The 14,861-nt window shown below is 42.2% G+C and overlaps 1 protein-coding gene across 3 annotated transcripts in view; it reads right to left on the bottom strand.

Annotated features, from left to right (window-relative positions):
• Positions 1 to 2,752: 2,752 nt before the first annotated feature.
• The window catches only part of LOC137534975 (zinc finger protein 585A-like), a 109,544-nt gene continuing 97,435 nt past the window's right edge, over positions 2,753 to 14,861 (bottom strand). The window contains exons 4-8 of one of the 3 annotated variants that reach the window (XM_068256727.1): positions 14,630 to 14,774; positions 10,207 to 10,295; positions 9,895 to 10,122; positions 9,230 to 9,359; positions 2,753 to 5,613 (exon numbers count right to left, since the gene is read on the bottom strand). In XM_068256727.1, the coding sequence (XP_068112828.1) occupies positions 3,395 to 5,613; positions 9,230 to 9,359; positions 9,895 to 10,122; positions 10,207 to 10,295; positions 14,630 to 14,774 (2,811 nt within the window). In that variant the 3' untranslated portion in view covers positions 2,753 to 3,394. Of the gene's footprint in view, positions 5,614 to 9,229; positions 9,360 to 9,894; positions 10,123 to 10,206; positions 10,296 to 14,629; positions 14,803 to 14,861 lie in introns of all 3 variants that reach the window. The other 2 variants (XM_068256729.1, XM_068256728.1) reach the window with 2 other exon arrangements.

Genomic DNA, 14,861 nt, shown 5'->3' with positions numbered 1-14,861 from the left:
CTGTAGCAGTGATGTGTATCGCCGTTACTATGGGAACCGCTCTCTCTACGGCTCCCTCCCTCATCACAGCAGCCGCCGTGGGGCACATTGCTGTGAATTACGAGCAGGACAGGGGAATAGAAGCGGCGCCGAGCTAAGGTAATAGCAGCAGCGGCCGTGGGGGAAGCGGGGGGGGGGGGATTTCTACCACATGACTCGCAAGCAAGCCGACCCCCCAACTTTTAACCCACTTTTTGGGGGTCAAAAATTCTTCTTGCTTGTGAGTATATACGGGAGTACTAGAAATTATCAATTGCATAATGCAGTGTAAAAGCCTTAAAGGGAATCTGAAGTGCAAATAATAAAATAGTAAACAGGTGCCCAGGCTAGCTGCTGCATGATTCAGGCACAGCATTCGACCCGAGGAAGCTGTGTTTGACCGCGAAACGCGTTGTCCAGTTAAGTGCTAAATAAAGTACCTATTTTTTACCTTCCTGGATGGACTACTTCTTCCAGGTAGGACCATCTACTACCTACCCCTAAATATAACATACCTTAGTTACCTACACATCCTTACTGTGCACACACATCAGGCGCCTCCTCACCTCTGCTGCAGACGTTTTCACCCCCCACTTGGGGTTACCACTGTGTCAAGTGGACCTTTTGAAGTAGCTGCGACCATCAGACGACAAGGCCGAGTGAGGATGGTATTTCCCCACATGCGATTTCAGTGGTTGCTTTTTCTGCAACCTGCCATTGTGAGTATAGCAACCTTTACATTTATTTATAAGTCAGTCTATACTCACAGTACTACACCAGATTGGGCTCCCGGTCTCCCTCCCATCCTTTCTTCTGGCTCACCAAAGCCCGTCTGAAGTGAAAATAAGCTTATGATATAATGTAGGTGTAGTACAGCTTAGAAATAGAACATTAATTGCACAGATATGAGTTTCATATTGTTCCCAGTACAGGAAGAGTTAAGAAACCTCACTTGTTATCTATGTAACACCTCTTCTCTGAGCTCTGACTATTTAGTCAGAGAGCAGTGCTATTTTCTGAATAGCACTGCTCTCTGGGGCAGCACGGTGGCATAGTGGTTAGCGCTCTCGCCTTGCAGCGCTGAGTCCCCGGTTCGAATCCCAGCCAGGTTAACATCTGCAAGGAGTTTGTATGTTCTCCCCGTGTATGTGTGGGTTTCCTCCGGGCACTCGGGCTTCCTCCCACAGCCCAAAAACATACAGATAAGTTAACTGGCTTCCCCCTAAATCGGCCCTAGACTACAATACATACACTAAATAATACAGACATAGGACTGTGGTAGGGATTAGATTGTGAGCTCCTGAGGGACAGTTAATGATGACTAGACTATATACTCTGTACAGCGCTGCTGTTGGTGCTATATAAATACTAAATAATAATTTTCTAAACAATAATAATAGATAATAAATAGAAGTTTTTTTTTTTCCGCTTTAGTGTAACTTTAATCCATGAACAGTTAATACCTCAGATCACTTTAGCAAGGTGTGGCAACCTTGGCTAGATAAAAGTAGCCCCATGGGTGTTGCAAGCCTAGCACTAGAATTGTAGAGTGGGCGCCTCTAGTTACTTGATTAGCCTGGAGATCTACTAGGTTGGTTCGTCAGTCACCAGCTGTAGTGTGCTTGAACGGCCAGGCTAGGTGTCAGATCGGCACCATATTACCCACAGACTTTTCTCTTAATTAAAGGTTATCGTATCAATAGCAGTACCTCAGCAACACTAATGTGTGTGCTAGGACCGATGTGGAAACGTTTGCAAATAATAGAGGACTAGGCCCTTAAGGACAGCACCACACATATATAGTATTCAACAATATTCATGCTTTATTATCATCACTATAAAAAAATTAAAACAATTAAACAGTCATACCCCCTGTAGTATCAGTAATTAGTAGCATAAATACATTTGCATAGGTAATGAGCGCCCAATGGCACTAGTATATACTTGTTAAGAAAAATCACCATGGGGTGCTCAATAAAGAGCTACCACCGGGGATGGAACCTGGGTTCAGTATATTACCATGGATACGTGATTATAGTACCAAGTGACAGATGTTATGTTCTGACATCTGTCACTTGGTACTATAATCACTTATCCATGGTAATATACTGAACCCAGGTTCAATCTCTGGAGGTAGCTCTTTATTGAGCACCCCATGGTGATTTTTCTTAACAAGTATATACTAGTGTCATTGGGCGCTCATTACCTATGCAAATGTATTTATGCTACTAATTACTGATACTACAGGGGGTATGACTGTTTAATTGTTTTTATTTTTCTATAGTGATGTTTGATAATTGATGATAAAACTTTGAATATTTTTGAATATTATATACGTGTGGTGCTGTCCTTAAGGGCCTAGGCCTCTATTATTTGTAAAGGTTATTGTATGTTGAGCGTCCCATGTTGGGATCCCTGCTTCAATGTTCTAAAATAAAACTAGAAGTTTCAATAGGTATTATCTGCTTTACGATGTACTTTACCTTCTCACTGACTGACAATGTTTAGCTCTAATTACTGTGTAATATTTCTGCTGTGAATATTCTCACACTTTCTACAATACTGTTGATGTTTAATATTGATATCATGATGGATGTTTTATATGTGGACTTCAATAAAAGTTTTTGAAAGTAAATCAGTATACACAGCAGGTGTTGAATGCTTGTTCCTGTTGAGAATCTGCAGATCCCCCCCAACAGCTCCAACCTGAGCCTGAGGTGACAGGAGACAAGTCTTGTGGGTTTAATATATAAAAGTTTTTATTACATTTTCTGCAACAAAAGTATAAGCTTACACAATATATCACCTGAGAGATTGGGATTGATTGCCGTCTTAAAAGCATCATCTACTGTTATTATATTCCTATTGTAATTATGTTACAGCATACAGGCCTCCAACATTACAAGTCTCCTGACTGTGTAATTGGCTGGCAACTGGGGAGGTGGGGACACCAGAGATGGAGAACAGAAAACCAAGGATTGTCACATGACAAGGTGGGCGGGGACACCAGAGAGTTTCCAGCAACAGCTAAATGTCATCAGGAGCAGAGCCAGGAATGATGTCACCACTGGAGTCCCCAAGTGATAAAAGCCAGCAAATCCCTCCCACCACCAGACTCCGCCTATAGCTTCTGGGTGGAGCAATCTATTAAAGACACCTCCCCATCATCCAGTTTTCTAGTGACAGAAGGTCAGCCTCTGAAATATCACTCCAGAAATACAGATCTAAATTCTGCGCTCACAGACCTCACTTCCTGTGCAGGAAAGCAGCTCGGAATACACAGTAAATTCATCTTTCCTTTTAGAAAGTTCAAAGAGCCAAAATCACAACAGAACCAGATGTGTCGCCATCCCCAAGCATTGTTCCCCTTCCACCATCAGCAGCCGGCAACGTCAGCTGTTTCTAACTTCAGCGTAGATGTGTTCTTGTCTGTGTGAGTTTTCATGTGTTTCAGAAGGGCTCCATTCTCAAAGAAGCTTTTCCCACATTCTGAACATGAAAAAGGACGCTCTCCTCTGTGCCTCCTCATGTGCTGATGAAGGTTTCCGCTCTCAAGGAAGAGTTTCCCACACTCTGAACATACATAAGGTTTCTCACCTGTGTGAATTTTCCGGTGTCTCACAAGGGCTCTTTTCTCAAAGAAGCTTTTCCCACACTCTGAACATGAAAAAGAAGACTTGCCAGAGTGACTTCTCATGTGCTCAAGAAGAGCTTCTCTGTTGGTGAAACATTTACCACACTCTGAACATGCAAAAGGATGTTCTCCAGTGTGTCGCCTCATGTGCTGATGAAGGTTTCCACTCTCAAGAAACTGTTTCCCACACTCTGAACATACATAAGGTTTCTCACCTGTGTGAATTCTCTGGTGTCTCACAAGGGCTCTTTTCACAAAGAAGCTTTTCCCACACTCTGAACAGGAAAAGCAAGACTTGTCAATGTGACTTTTCATGTGCTCAAGAAGAGCTTCACTCTCAGCGAAAAACTTCCCACACTCTGAGCACGAATGAAGTGGTTCACCTGTATGAGTCGTTAGGTGAATCAGAAGACTTTTTCTCTGCAAGAAGCTTTTCCCACATTCTGAACATGGAAAAGAGGACTTGCCGGTATGTCTCCCCATGTGCTTGAGAAGGTCGCTCTTCTCTAAAAATTCCTTCCCACACTCAGAACATGAAAAAGGCCATATGTCTTTGTGACATGCCTCATGCCTGATAAGTTGACGCTTGTGAATAAAGTTTTTCCCACACTCTGAACATGAAAAAAGAGGTTCGCCTGTGTGACATTTCTGGTGACTACGAAGATGTTCCTTACGAGTATACGTTTTTCCACAGGCTAAGCATGCGTAAGGACGCTCACCTCTATGACATCTCTGGTGAGAGCCAAGATCTTTTTTAAAATAGAAACCTTTCCCACACTCTGAACATAGAAAACTTGGCTCATTCTCATGAAGTTTCTGGTGTTTAACAAGTCTTTCTTTACTAACAAATTGTTTTTCACATGGTAAGCATGAAAAGGGTCCTTTATCTATGTGACTTTCCAGATGTTGAAGAAGGCCTTCTTTCTGATTGAAAGTTTTCCCACACTCTGAACATGAGAAAGGACACTTTCCCCTGTGTCTTTCCATGTGTTTAAGAAGGTTTCTATTATCTGTGAAGCGATTCCCACATTCTGAACATGAAAAAGGACGCAGACCGATGTGTCTTCTTAGATGTTTTAGAAGAGATCCACTGTCAACGAAACATTTCCCACACTCTGAGCATGGATAAGGCTTCTCACCTGTGTGGGTTTTTAGGTGTCTAAGAAGGTCACTATTTGATGCAAATCGCTTCCCACACTCTGAACATGGAAAAGGTTTCAGACCTATGTGACTTGCCTGATGCCTAATAAGCTGACTCCTCTGTGAGTAGTCTTTCCCACACTCTGAACATGAATAAGGCTTCTCACCAGTATGAGTTCTGAGGTGTCTAAGTAGGTCACGTTTTGTTAAAAATCCCTTCCCACACTCGGAACATGAAAAAGGACGCTCACCAGTGTGACATTTCTGGTGATAACAAAGATCTCCTTTGTAAAGGAAGCTTTTCCCACACTCTGAACATGAAAAAGGTCGCTCGGTTTCATGAATTTTCTGGTGTTTAACAAAGCTTCCTTTAGTAGCAAAGTTTTTTTCACAGTGTAAGCATGTAAAAGGACGTTCACCTGTGTGAGTTTTCTGATGATGAAGAAGGTCTTTGTTCTCAGTGAAACCTTTCCCACACTCTGAACATAAATAAGGATGCCCCTCTATGTGAGTTTTGAGATGTAGGGTGAGAGCGGATTTCCTACTAAAACTTTCACCGCATTCAGAACATGATAATTGTTTACCAGCTCCACATCTATCAGCACTTATGTTACTGGAAGAGTCTTCAGCATTAGGTGGAGCTTTTATAGAATGTGATTGGTCAGAAGATTCCTCAGGATCAGAGGGCGACCCATCTGCACTGTGATCTCTATTATGTGTATTTCCAGTGATTGGAGAACATTGTGTGACACCATCTTCTGTAGCGCCATCTGGAGGTGGAATAGGATGGACCTCCAAGGGGATCCTCACATCATTTCTATCTGTTGGGGGAACAAATATAATTAAAGGACTACTGAAGCGAGAGGGATATGGAGGCTGTCATTTATTTTCTTTTAAAGCGGAATATAACCCTGCATTTCAACTTTGCTCTAAAACATTATTTACAGTATATTATATGCAACCAGCATTTTTTTTTTTACTAGACCAGCATTGGAAGGGTTACACAGGGCTTTAAAGTCCCTAGAGATTTCTGCAGACGCATCCGAACTTCAGTTAGATACTTTTTGTTTACAAATATGTATCTTTTAAGTGTTTATTGTGACTCATCTCTCTCACTGAGAAGGAGCTTGGAGGACAGCCAAAGAGTGTGTAACTGTTTATCAATAGATACATCTAACTAAATAGAATGTAACTATCAACGTCTGCACGGAACTTAAAACCTCTGTGTTTAACCCTTCCAATGCTGGTCTAGTAAAAAAAAAATGCTTTTTGCTTATAATATGCTGTAAATAATGTTTTAGAGCAAAGTTGAAATGCAGGGTTATATTCCGCTTGAAAGCAATACAAGTTGCCTGGCTATTGTACTACCATTACTATGAATTTGCCGCCGGGAGACTTGGGAACAGGATACAGCCAATATACTGCTTACCCTGCTCCTGCACAAGACCTGGCGGCATTAATTACTATTCCCCCTCCAGGTCCATGTGGATAGTGTGGAATGATGGAATTCAGCTTTCAGCTATTGCTGGTGGCTTAATTAGTGTTTTAAAAGCAACTTCAGCTCTGTCTTCTGACGGCGTTGAAGTTTCTCACTATGCACTGTTATAGCCATAATTCCTATTACGGCCTACAGTGGCGCCGGCAGCACCTAAATCTCCTGCGCTATTACAGTGCTCGATCCTACTAATCATCTGCCTCTTAAACTTTTAGCCATAGACCTTAAACAAGCATGCAGCAGATTGGGCGTTTCTGACATTATCGTCAGATCGGACAAGATTGGCTGCATGCTTGTTTCTGGTGTTGTTCAGACACTACTGCAGCCAAATAGGCTAGCAGGGTTGCCAGGCAACTGGTATTGTGTTATATGGCAGCCGCCATATCACTCTCACAACAGTTGTCCTTTAAAAACATAGGAAGTGATATAACCTGATGAGATACATGTGCATGGAAATTCCCAATAATACAACTAGATTTTAAGCATGCCTTACACTATTTGATTTGACTGTCAATATACAATTAATAATGATACAAGATGATTGATCAACATATTTGATTGTAATATCAGAAAATCAGCTCACTAATGGAAGCAAAACTACTACGCAGTTTGATCAAATGAATGCAATCGGTTTCGTTTTTGTATTGATTCCATCAATCTGATTGGATTGGTTAGCAGTGTTCCTTCGGTTAGTGGACCCAAACAACCAACTCCGACCGATATTATGATCATATGAAACAATAGATCGTCCGGAGAATTGTATGGTTAACAGCCACATTAAGACTGTAATTGAAGGGTAGAAAGTTAAGAATATATAACGTAAGTAGAGAAAGAGATGGTGTGGCATAATAGAGGATGAAGATGGAGGAGGTAGAAGGAGAAAAAGTGGAGACAGACGGTAGAAGGAGAGCTAGAGGTAGAGCTGGTGGAGATAGAGGTGATAAAGGGAGAGTTAGCGGAGATAAAAGTGGTAGGAGGAGAGTCTAGAGAGACAAAAGGTGGTAGAGGGAGAAGCTGGTGGTGATACAGGTGGTAGAAGGAGAGTTGCTAGAGACAGAAGTCATAGAGGGAGAGTTGGTGGTAGAGGGAGAGTTGTTGGAGACAGAGGTGGTAGAGGGAGAGTTGGTGGTAGAGGGAGAGTTGTTGGAGACAGAGGAGGTAGAGGGAGAGTAGGTGGAGAAAGAGGTGGTAGAAGAAAAGTTGGTGTAGACAGCGGTGGCAGGAGAGTTGGTGGAGACAGAGGTGGTAGAGGGAGAGTAGGTGGAGACAGAGGTGGTAGAGGGAGAGTAGGTGGAGACAGAGGTGGTAGAGGGAGAGTAGGTGGAGACAGAGGTGGTAGAGGGAGAGTAGGTGGAGACAGAGGTGGTAGAGGGAGAGTAGGTGGAGACAGAGGTGGTAGAGGGAGAGTTAGTGGAGACAGAGGTGGTAGAGGGAGAGTTAGTGGAGGCAGAGGTGGTAGAGGGAGAGTTAGTGGAGGCAGAGGTGGTAGAGGGAGAGTTAGTGGAGGCAGAGGTGGTAGAGGGAGAGCTGGTGGAGATAGAAGTGGTAGAGGGAGAGTTGGTGGAGACAGAAGTGGTAGAGGGAGAGTTGGTTGAGACAGAGATGGTAGAAAGAGTAGGAGGAGACAGAGGCGGTAGAGAGAGAGTAAGTGGAGACAGAGGCTGTAGAGGGAGAGTAGGTGGAGACAGAGCTGGTAGAGGGAGAGTAGGTGGAGACAGAGGTGGTAGAGTGAGAGTAGGTGGAGACTGAGGTGGTAGAGGGAGAGTAAGTGGAGACAGAGGCTGTAGAGGGAGAGTAGGTGGAGACAGAGCTGGTAGAGGGAGAGTAGGTGGAGACAGAGGTGGTAGAGTGAGAGTAGGTGGAGACTGAGGTGGTAGAGTGAGAGTTGTTGGAGACATGGTAGAAGGAGAGCTGGTGGAGACAGAAGTGGTAGAAATTCACTCACTCCCCACACGCTTCGTAGTGCAGGCCAGCCACCTTCCTCCTGCTCCCCATAGCAGTCCACCATGTCAGCCACTTTGGCTCCCGGTCCCCATTGAACATGGCTCCCCTACACTCCTACAAAATGCAGGACTACTTCTCCTCTATATCCTTACATCTCCTTTCTGCCCCGACCCTACCCACAAGGTCAGACTGCGTAGCATCTGGCTCACTGTGGAGCAGTTGAGTGCTGCAGATGGCTGATCTGCTCACACAGCTCTCAGACTACCCCTCTGGTCCTACTCCACCCCCCTATTATATTTTACACACCAACTGTTACCTATGTGTATTGTCTATGCCTACCCTATGTATATACTACTATACCTGACCTGTATATTATATTGTACCATCACTGACCCTGTATGTGCTAAAACCCATTCCAGGGACATCCCTGTTGTACTTGGGGAATAATTCTGATTGGGATTCTGTATGGGAATCACTATGCTACAGAGCACACAGGAGCGCTGCTGGTCATGTGACACTGCAGATAGCATGTGAGGGTGTAATACACATGTGGGTGGTCCTTACTAGACTCTTATGACCATGTTGTATCTCACATGTCAGTGGTGAGTGCAGCAGAGGGAAGTGTGACTGTCTGTGAGATGAAGGAAGGGAGGGGATGAAAAGTGGGGTGACGGATGTTGTGTTCTCCCCGGTATTCTGACTTGCCTGATCCCAGCATGCTTTGCACAGCGTACGTATTTGTGATCCCACATGTATGGTACAAAGGAAAAGCACATCCGCATCTTCAGACCTTCATGTTATAGAACAGGAGACAATATTCCAGCTAAATAACTATATCATCATTTGGCCACATTACCTCTGCTGCAAATGATGCTCATCATCTACCAAACCAGACTAAAGGATAATTCATACTAATGGCGAGCAGCTTATAACTAATGAGGGGATGGAGAGGATCTCAGTGTCAGCATAGAATAGGTCAGGTAAGGTTATTTCTTCACCTGAAACTGGCATTCCTAATTCACTGGTCACCATCATGTCCCCCTCCTCCACACACTGCTGGCCACCCGTCACTTCTGTCTCCTCTTCTTCTTCTTTAACCTCATGTTTCATATCAGTCAGTTCTTCAGCCTAAACCCACAAAATCATAGAAGAAAATACATTTCACACATTAGAATTAATAAACTGAGACTCTATAGTGCAATATAATTTAATAAACTGGAAATGCTTAAAGGGTACTTGCACTGACATGAGATAAAAACATTTATGTACAGTGCCAAGCATGCATACAATTAGGCTGTGTTTCTTTTCCTCACAGTAAGGGTTAATGATTCAGGTTTGCAAATTATAGTTTCTCTCTAGTCAAACTAAAGCTTAACTTCTCTCACTCCTAAGTAATTACAAGCCGCAAGTCTCTTGCCTGGAAAAGAATAACTATTGAGTGCAGGGAATAAAAGAAAAGGTCAATAGTTCATAGATTGTAGCTCTGTAACACTAAATACTGTGTCATTCAGCTGAGGCAGGGAAAACATTAAAACAACTTTTTTGTTTTTTAAACAAAATTAAACTGGTATTCTTAAGAAAAAAAAAAATCATATTTTGGAATATAGATACAAATGACTATTTTCAGTTCAGATTTTCTTTGTAAACCCTAATTTCCACCTACCTGATATTGCAACACACAGCTATGATCTTCCTGTAGACAATCCTGGGAATAAAGAGAACCTGTACAGCTTTCTGGTGGGATTGTGTGGATGGCTGATTCAGTCTCAAAGTCAGTACAGAGATCTGTGTGTTCTCCTGAGAGCTCCGCCTCCTCCATCACACTGTCTGCTCCCTCCTCCTCTTTCACCTCTTCTTTAATAAGAATGTGAAAACTGCTCAGATTTCCATTCTGAATATATAATAAAGATAATGTTACTATTAACAAAAGTGAAAATCAGATTCCATTGTTTTTGCTTTTAAATCACTATTCTACCTGATAATTTTCAGAGATGGTGGGATCTTCTTGTGGACGATAAAGAGAACCTGTACATGTCTCTGGTGGGTTTCTGTTACTGGATCCATCTATAGGAAAACACACTGAGTGAATACATTTAGACTCATGTACAAAAGGCATACAATGAAACTGTACTTGAACATAGATGTAGTGTACTTTAACTTAATAAAGGCTTTTGACACCGTTCCATGTAACAGCCTGGTGCAGAAGCTAAAGATACAGGGACTAGGAGAAAATTTTTGTATGCAGATAGTGAACTAGACAAGGGAGAGGAGGAAAAGAATGGTGGTAAACAGTTCATATTCAAAATGGGAAACTGTTAGCACTATGGACCCACAAGAGTCAGTACTAGGTCCGATATTCTTCAATGTATTTAATAATGATCTAGCAGATGAAATACAGAGTAATGTTGCCATCATTACAGATTATATAAAAGTATTCTGCATTATAAACACTGAGCATGATAGAGACATTTTACAACAGGCTCTCAACAGCATGGCTATACGTGCAGACAGATAATAGATTCAATTTAAAGTTGATAAATGTAAGGTCATGTAATGCACCAATGGTAGAGGAACACATAAGATAAATGGCATACAGCTGGGAACATCACACCTGTAGAAGAACTTTGGAATATGGATTTATAACCAGTTAAACAACCAAATACAATGCCAAGTCGTAGCTAAAACAAATAAATATTCTGTGATGGATAAAACTGGAAATAAAATCACAAGATGCTAGTATACTACTCCATCTGTATAGATCACTTAGGAAGCCACATCTGGAGTACGGGATACGGTTTTCAGGCAACACACTAGAGAAAGGACATCAACTACTTGCAGACAACTGGATATATATGGGCGTCCAGTTTGCAGCCCCTTTGTGCAATTAGGATATAAAGGCATGTCCTGAAGTTTGTGCACGTGTGCACATGTTCCTGCAGGTCCAATGTGTGCACTATTTTTAACTTCTTTACATAGTTACATAGTTATTTTGATTGAAAAAAAGACATACGTCCATCGAGTTCAACCAGAGGCCATCGAGTTTAACCTTCCCAATCCTTTATCAGGATCACCAACATCCTCCCCATCACCTATTATTTTTCCGGGTGCTGAGGAGGATGTGGGCGATTCTGAAAAAGCTTTAGAACAAGGGCACCGGAAGTTATCAGTGGTGGGGGGCCCGGCATAAGAGGCAAGGGGTGGGGCCAGACCCAGTTTTCATGCTGTTGCCCCTTTCCCTTGCAAGAGAGCCAACAGAATATCATTATTACACGGTGCTCATTACTCCTGGAGGGGATCAAAGTAGCGGACTTCGTACGTCACTTTGATCCACTTAGTGGGACACTGTGCTCGATCCGATCCAGTAGCGGCTCCCCTACAAAGGAGCAAAGTGCGTCAGTTTGGGGGTGAAGCTCAAACGGTCATGTGTTGGCAATGGTGCTGAGGCCGGTCACTCATGTGCCATGCCATTGCACAGCATAACACCCTGTTAGTGCCGCCAACTCAGCAGCATGTTCATTCTCCCCAAGCTCCTGTGTTCCCAACCCGTGTGCTCTCATCCAGACTACTGTACAAGGACGTGGATTGGACATACTGCGCAAGCCGCATTAAAATGGTGGCCAAATGAATGGGAGTAGTGCTGAAAGGTGAAAATGGCTCTTGGCGGGAAGGGTAAAACAGCCTGTGGGGTGAGGTGTTTAACATACTAGAACAGGTACAAATACAAAGAAGGAGGGATGGAAGGTCTCACTTACCAAGGAAGGTTGGAGTAACTGGGCTTACTTAGCTTGGGGGATGGGGGGGGGGGGTGTTAAAGGATGCCTAAGGCCTCTTGCACACTGCATGCATTTCCGATTCCGCTTTTTAATCGTTTTTACCTCCGATTCAGATTATTAATCTTTACTGCATGCTGCGTTTTTGATCCGTTAAGCGGAATTGAAAATCGGAATTGGAGACGGAATCAGAAAACGGATTTGCAGTGTGCAGGGAGCCTAAGTGTTAACCTGATTAAAACAATAATATATATATATATATATATATATATATATATATATATATATATATATATATATATATATATATATATATATATATATATATATAATAAAGAAAGCAATACATGAGTTTGGCAGATAAGCTTTTCATAGGCCTGTAAATAGGACAAGGTGTCATGATCTGAATATGGAGGGAAAAAAAAGGTTTATCATTTATTTCAGAAAGGGCTCTTTACAGTAAGAGTGGTTACAATGTGGAATATTCTACCACAAGAAGTAATTGTGACAAATTCTATATCTGTACTGAAAGACGGTTTTGATATTTTCCTTGCATTGAAGGACATCCTCGGCAAATTCTTGACGGTGTTAATCCAGGGATTTATCTGATTGCTATCTGGAGTCAGTCAGGTGTAGATTGTCTCCTCATTTGTTGGCTCTCTGATGTTATAGGCTGGGTTCACATATGACATAGCATGAAAGGTAGCGTTTTACGGCATGTGTTTTTTGTGCGTTTTTGTTGCATTTGCGTTTTTGATGTGTATTGCATGCGTTTTTACGTGTTTGTGGTTCACTAACACATTGCATTTTATGCAAATTCCTAGGAAGACAACAGGAAGCAAAAATGCATCAGTAAACAATTTAAGCAAAAAACGCATATAAATACGCATATTATTGCTTTCCCATTGACTTTCATTATGTGCGTTTTGGCAGCCATCCTGCATATTATGCAACAGAACCAGTGTTTTGCAAAATGCATACGCGTTTTTTCCTGCGGCCCATAGACTTCCATTAGCGACAAAAGCGCGATTTACGCAACGCTAGCGTTTTCTGCTATGTGTGCACCAAACCATACTGAGTAATGGAGATGGACCTTTCATATGGTGTACAGTATCTCCTCCTCATTTGTTGGTACTATGATGTTATACTGAGGAATGGAGATGGGTCTTTCATATGGTGTACAGTATCTCCTCCTCATTTGTTGGTACTATGATGTTATACTGAAAAATGGAGATGGGCCTTTCATATGGTGTACAGTATCTCCCCCTCATTTGTTGGTATTATGATGTTATACTGAGGAATGGAGATGGGCCTGCATATGGTGTACGGTATCTCCTCCTCATTTGTTGGTACTATGATGTTATACTGAGGAATGGAGATGGGCCTTTCATATGGTGTACAGTATCTCCTCCTCATTTGTTGGAGCTATGATGTTATACTGAGGAATGGAGATAGGCCTTTCATATGGTGTACAGTATCTCCCCCTCATTTGTTGGTATTATGATGTTATAGTGAGGAATGGAGATGGGCCTTTCATATGGTGTACAGTATATCCTCCTCATGTGTTGGTGCTATGATGTTATACTGAGGAATGGAGATGGGCCTCTCATATGGTGTACAGTATCTCCTCCTCATTTGTTGGCACTATGATGTTATACTGAGGAATGGAGATGGGCCTCTCATATGGTGTACAGTATCTCCTCCTCATTTGTTGGTGCTATGATGTTATACTGAGGAATGGAGATGGGCCTTTCATATGGTGTACAGTATCTCCTCCTCATTTGTTGGTACTATGATGTTATACTGAAAAATGGAGATGGGCCTTTCATATGGTGTACAGTATCTCCCCCTCATTTGTTGGTATTATGATGTTATACTGAGGAATGGAGATGGGCCTGCATATGGTGTACGGTATCTCCTCCTCATTTGTTGGTACTATGATGTTATACTGAGGAATGGAGATGGGCCTTTCATATGGTGTACAGTATCTCCTCCTCATTTGTTGGAGCTATGATGTTATACTGAGGAATGGAGATAGGCCTTTCATATGGTGTACAGTATCTCCCCCTCATTTGTTGGTATTATGATGTTATAGTGAGGAATGGAGATGGGCCTTTCATATGGTGTACAGTATCTCCTCCTCATGTGTTGGTGCTATGATGTTATACTGAGGAATGGAGATGGGCCTCTCATATGGTGTACAGTATCTCCTCCTCATTTGTTGGTGCTATGATGTTATACTGAGGAATGGAGATGGGCCTTTCATATGGTGTACAGTATCGCCTCATTTGTTGGTGCTATGATGTTTTACTGAGGAATGGGGATGGACCTTTCATATGGTGTACATTATCTCCTCCTCATTTGTTGGTACTATGATGTTATACTGAGGAATGGAGATGGTACACAGTGTCTAGAATCTGATATGGTCCGGTACTAATACAGCTGATATGACCAAGGGAATAACTCTTGAAAGTTAATCTTATACCAGTATTTGTTAGTGCAGGTTATACATACTCACTTAACCAGTTTTGATGCTATAAGTGCACACACAGCAACTTAAAACTAAGAAGCAAAATAAGACTACTTCAGTATCTGTCTACAATAGGTCAGGTTAGGTTATTTCTTCACCTGAAACAGACATTCCTAATTCACTGGTCACCATCATGTCCCCCTTCTCCACACACTGCCGGCCACCCGTCACTTCTGTGTCTTCTTCTAGGTCTTCCTCCTTTTCTTCTTTAACTTCAAGTTTAAAATCCATCAGTTCTTCAGCCTAAACCCACAAAACCATAGAAGAAAACCTATTAAAACATTACAATGAATAAACTGTTGTTATTGATGATATCCCATAATTCTCAGC

Source organism: Hyperolius riggenbachi, chromosome 10 (genome assembly GCF_040937935.1).
Source record: "Hyperolius riggenbachi isolate aHypRig1 chromosome 10, aHypRig1.pri, whole genome shotgun sequence".
NCBI lineage: Eukaryota > Metazoa > Chordata > Amphibia > Anura > Hyperoliidae > Hyperolius > Hyperolius riggenbachi.
This window is presented reverse-complemented; position numbering and strand designations above follow the sequence as displayed.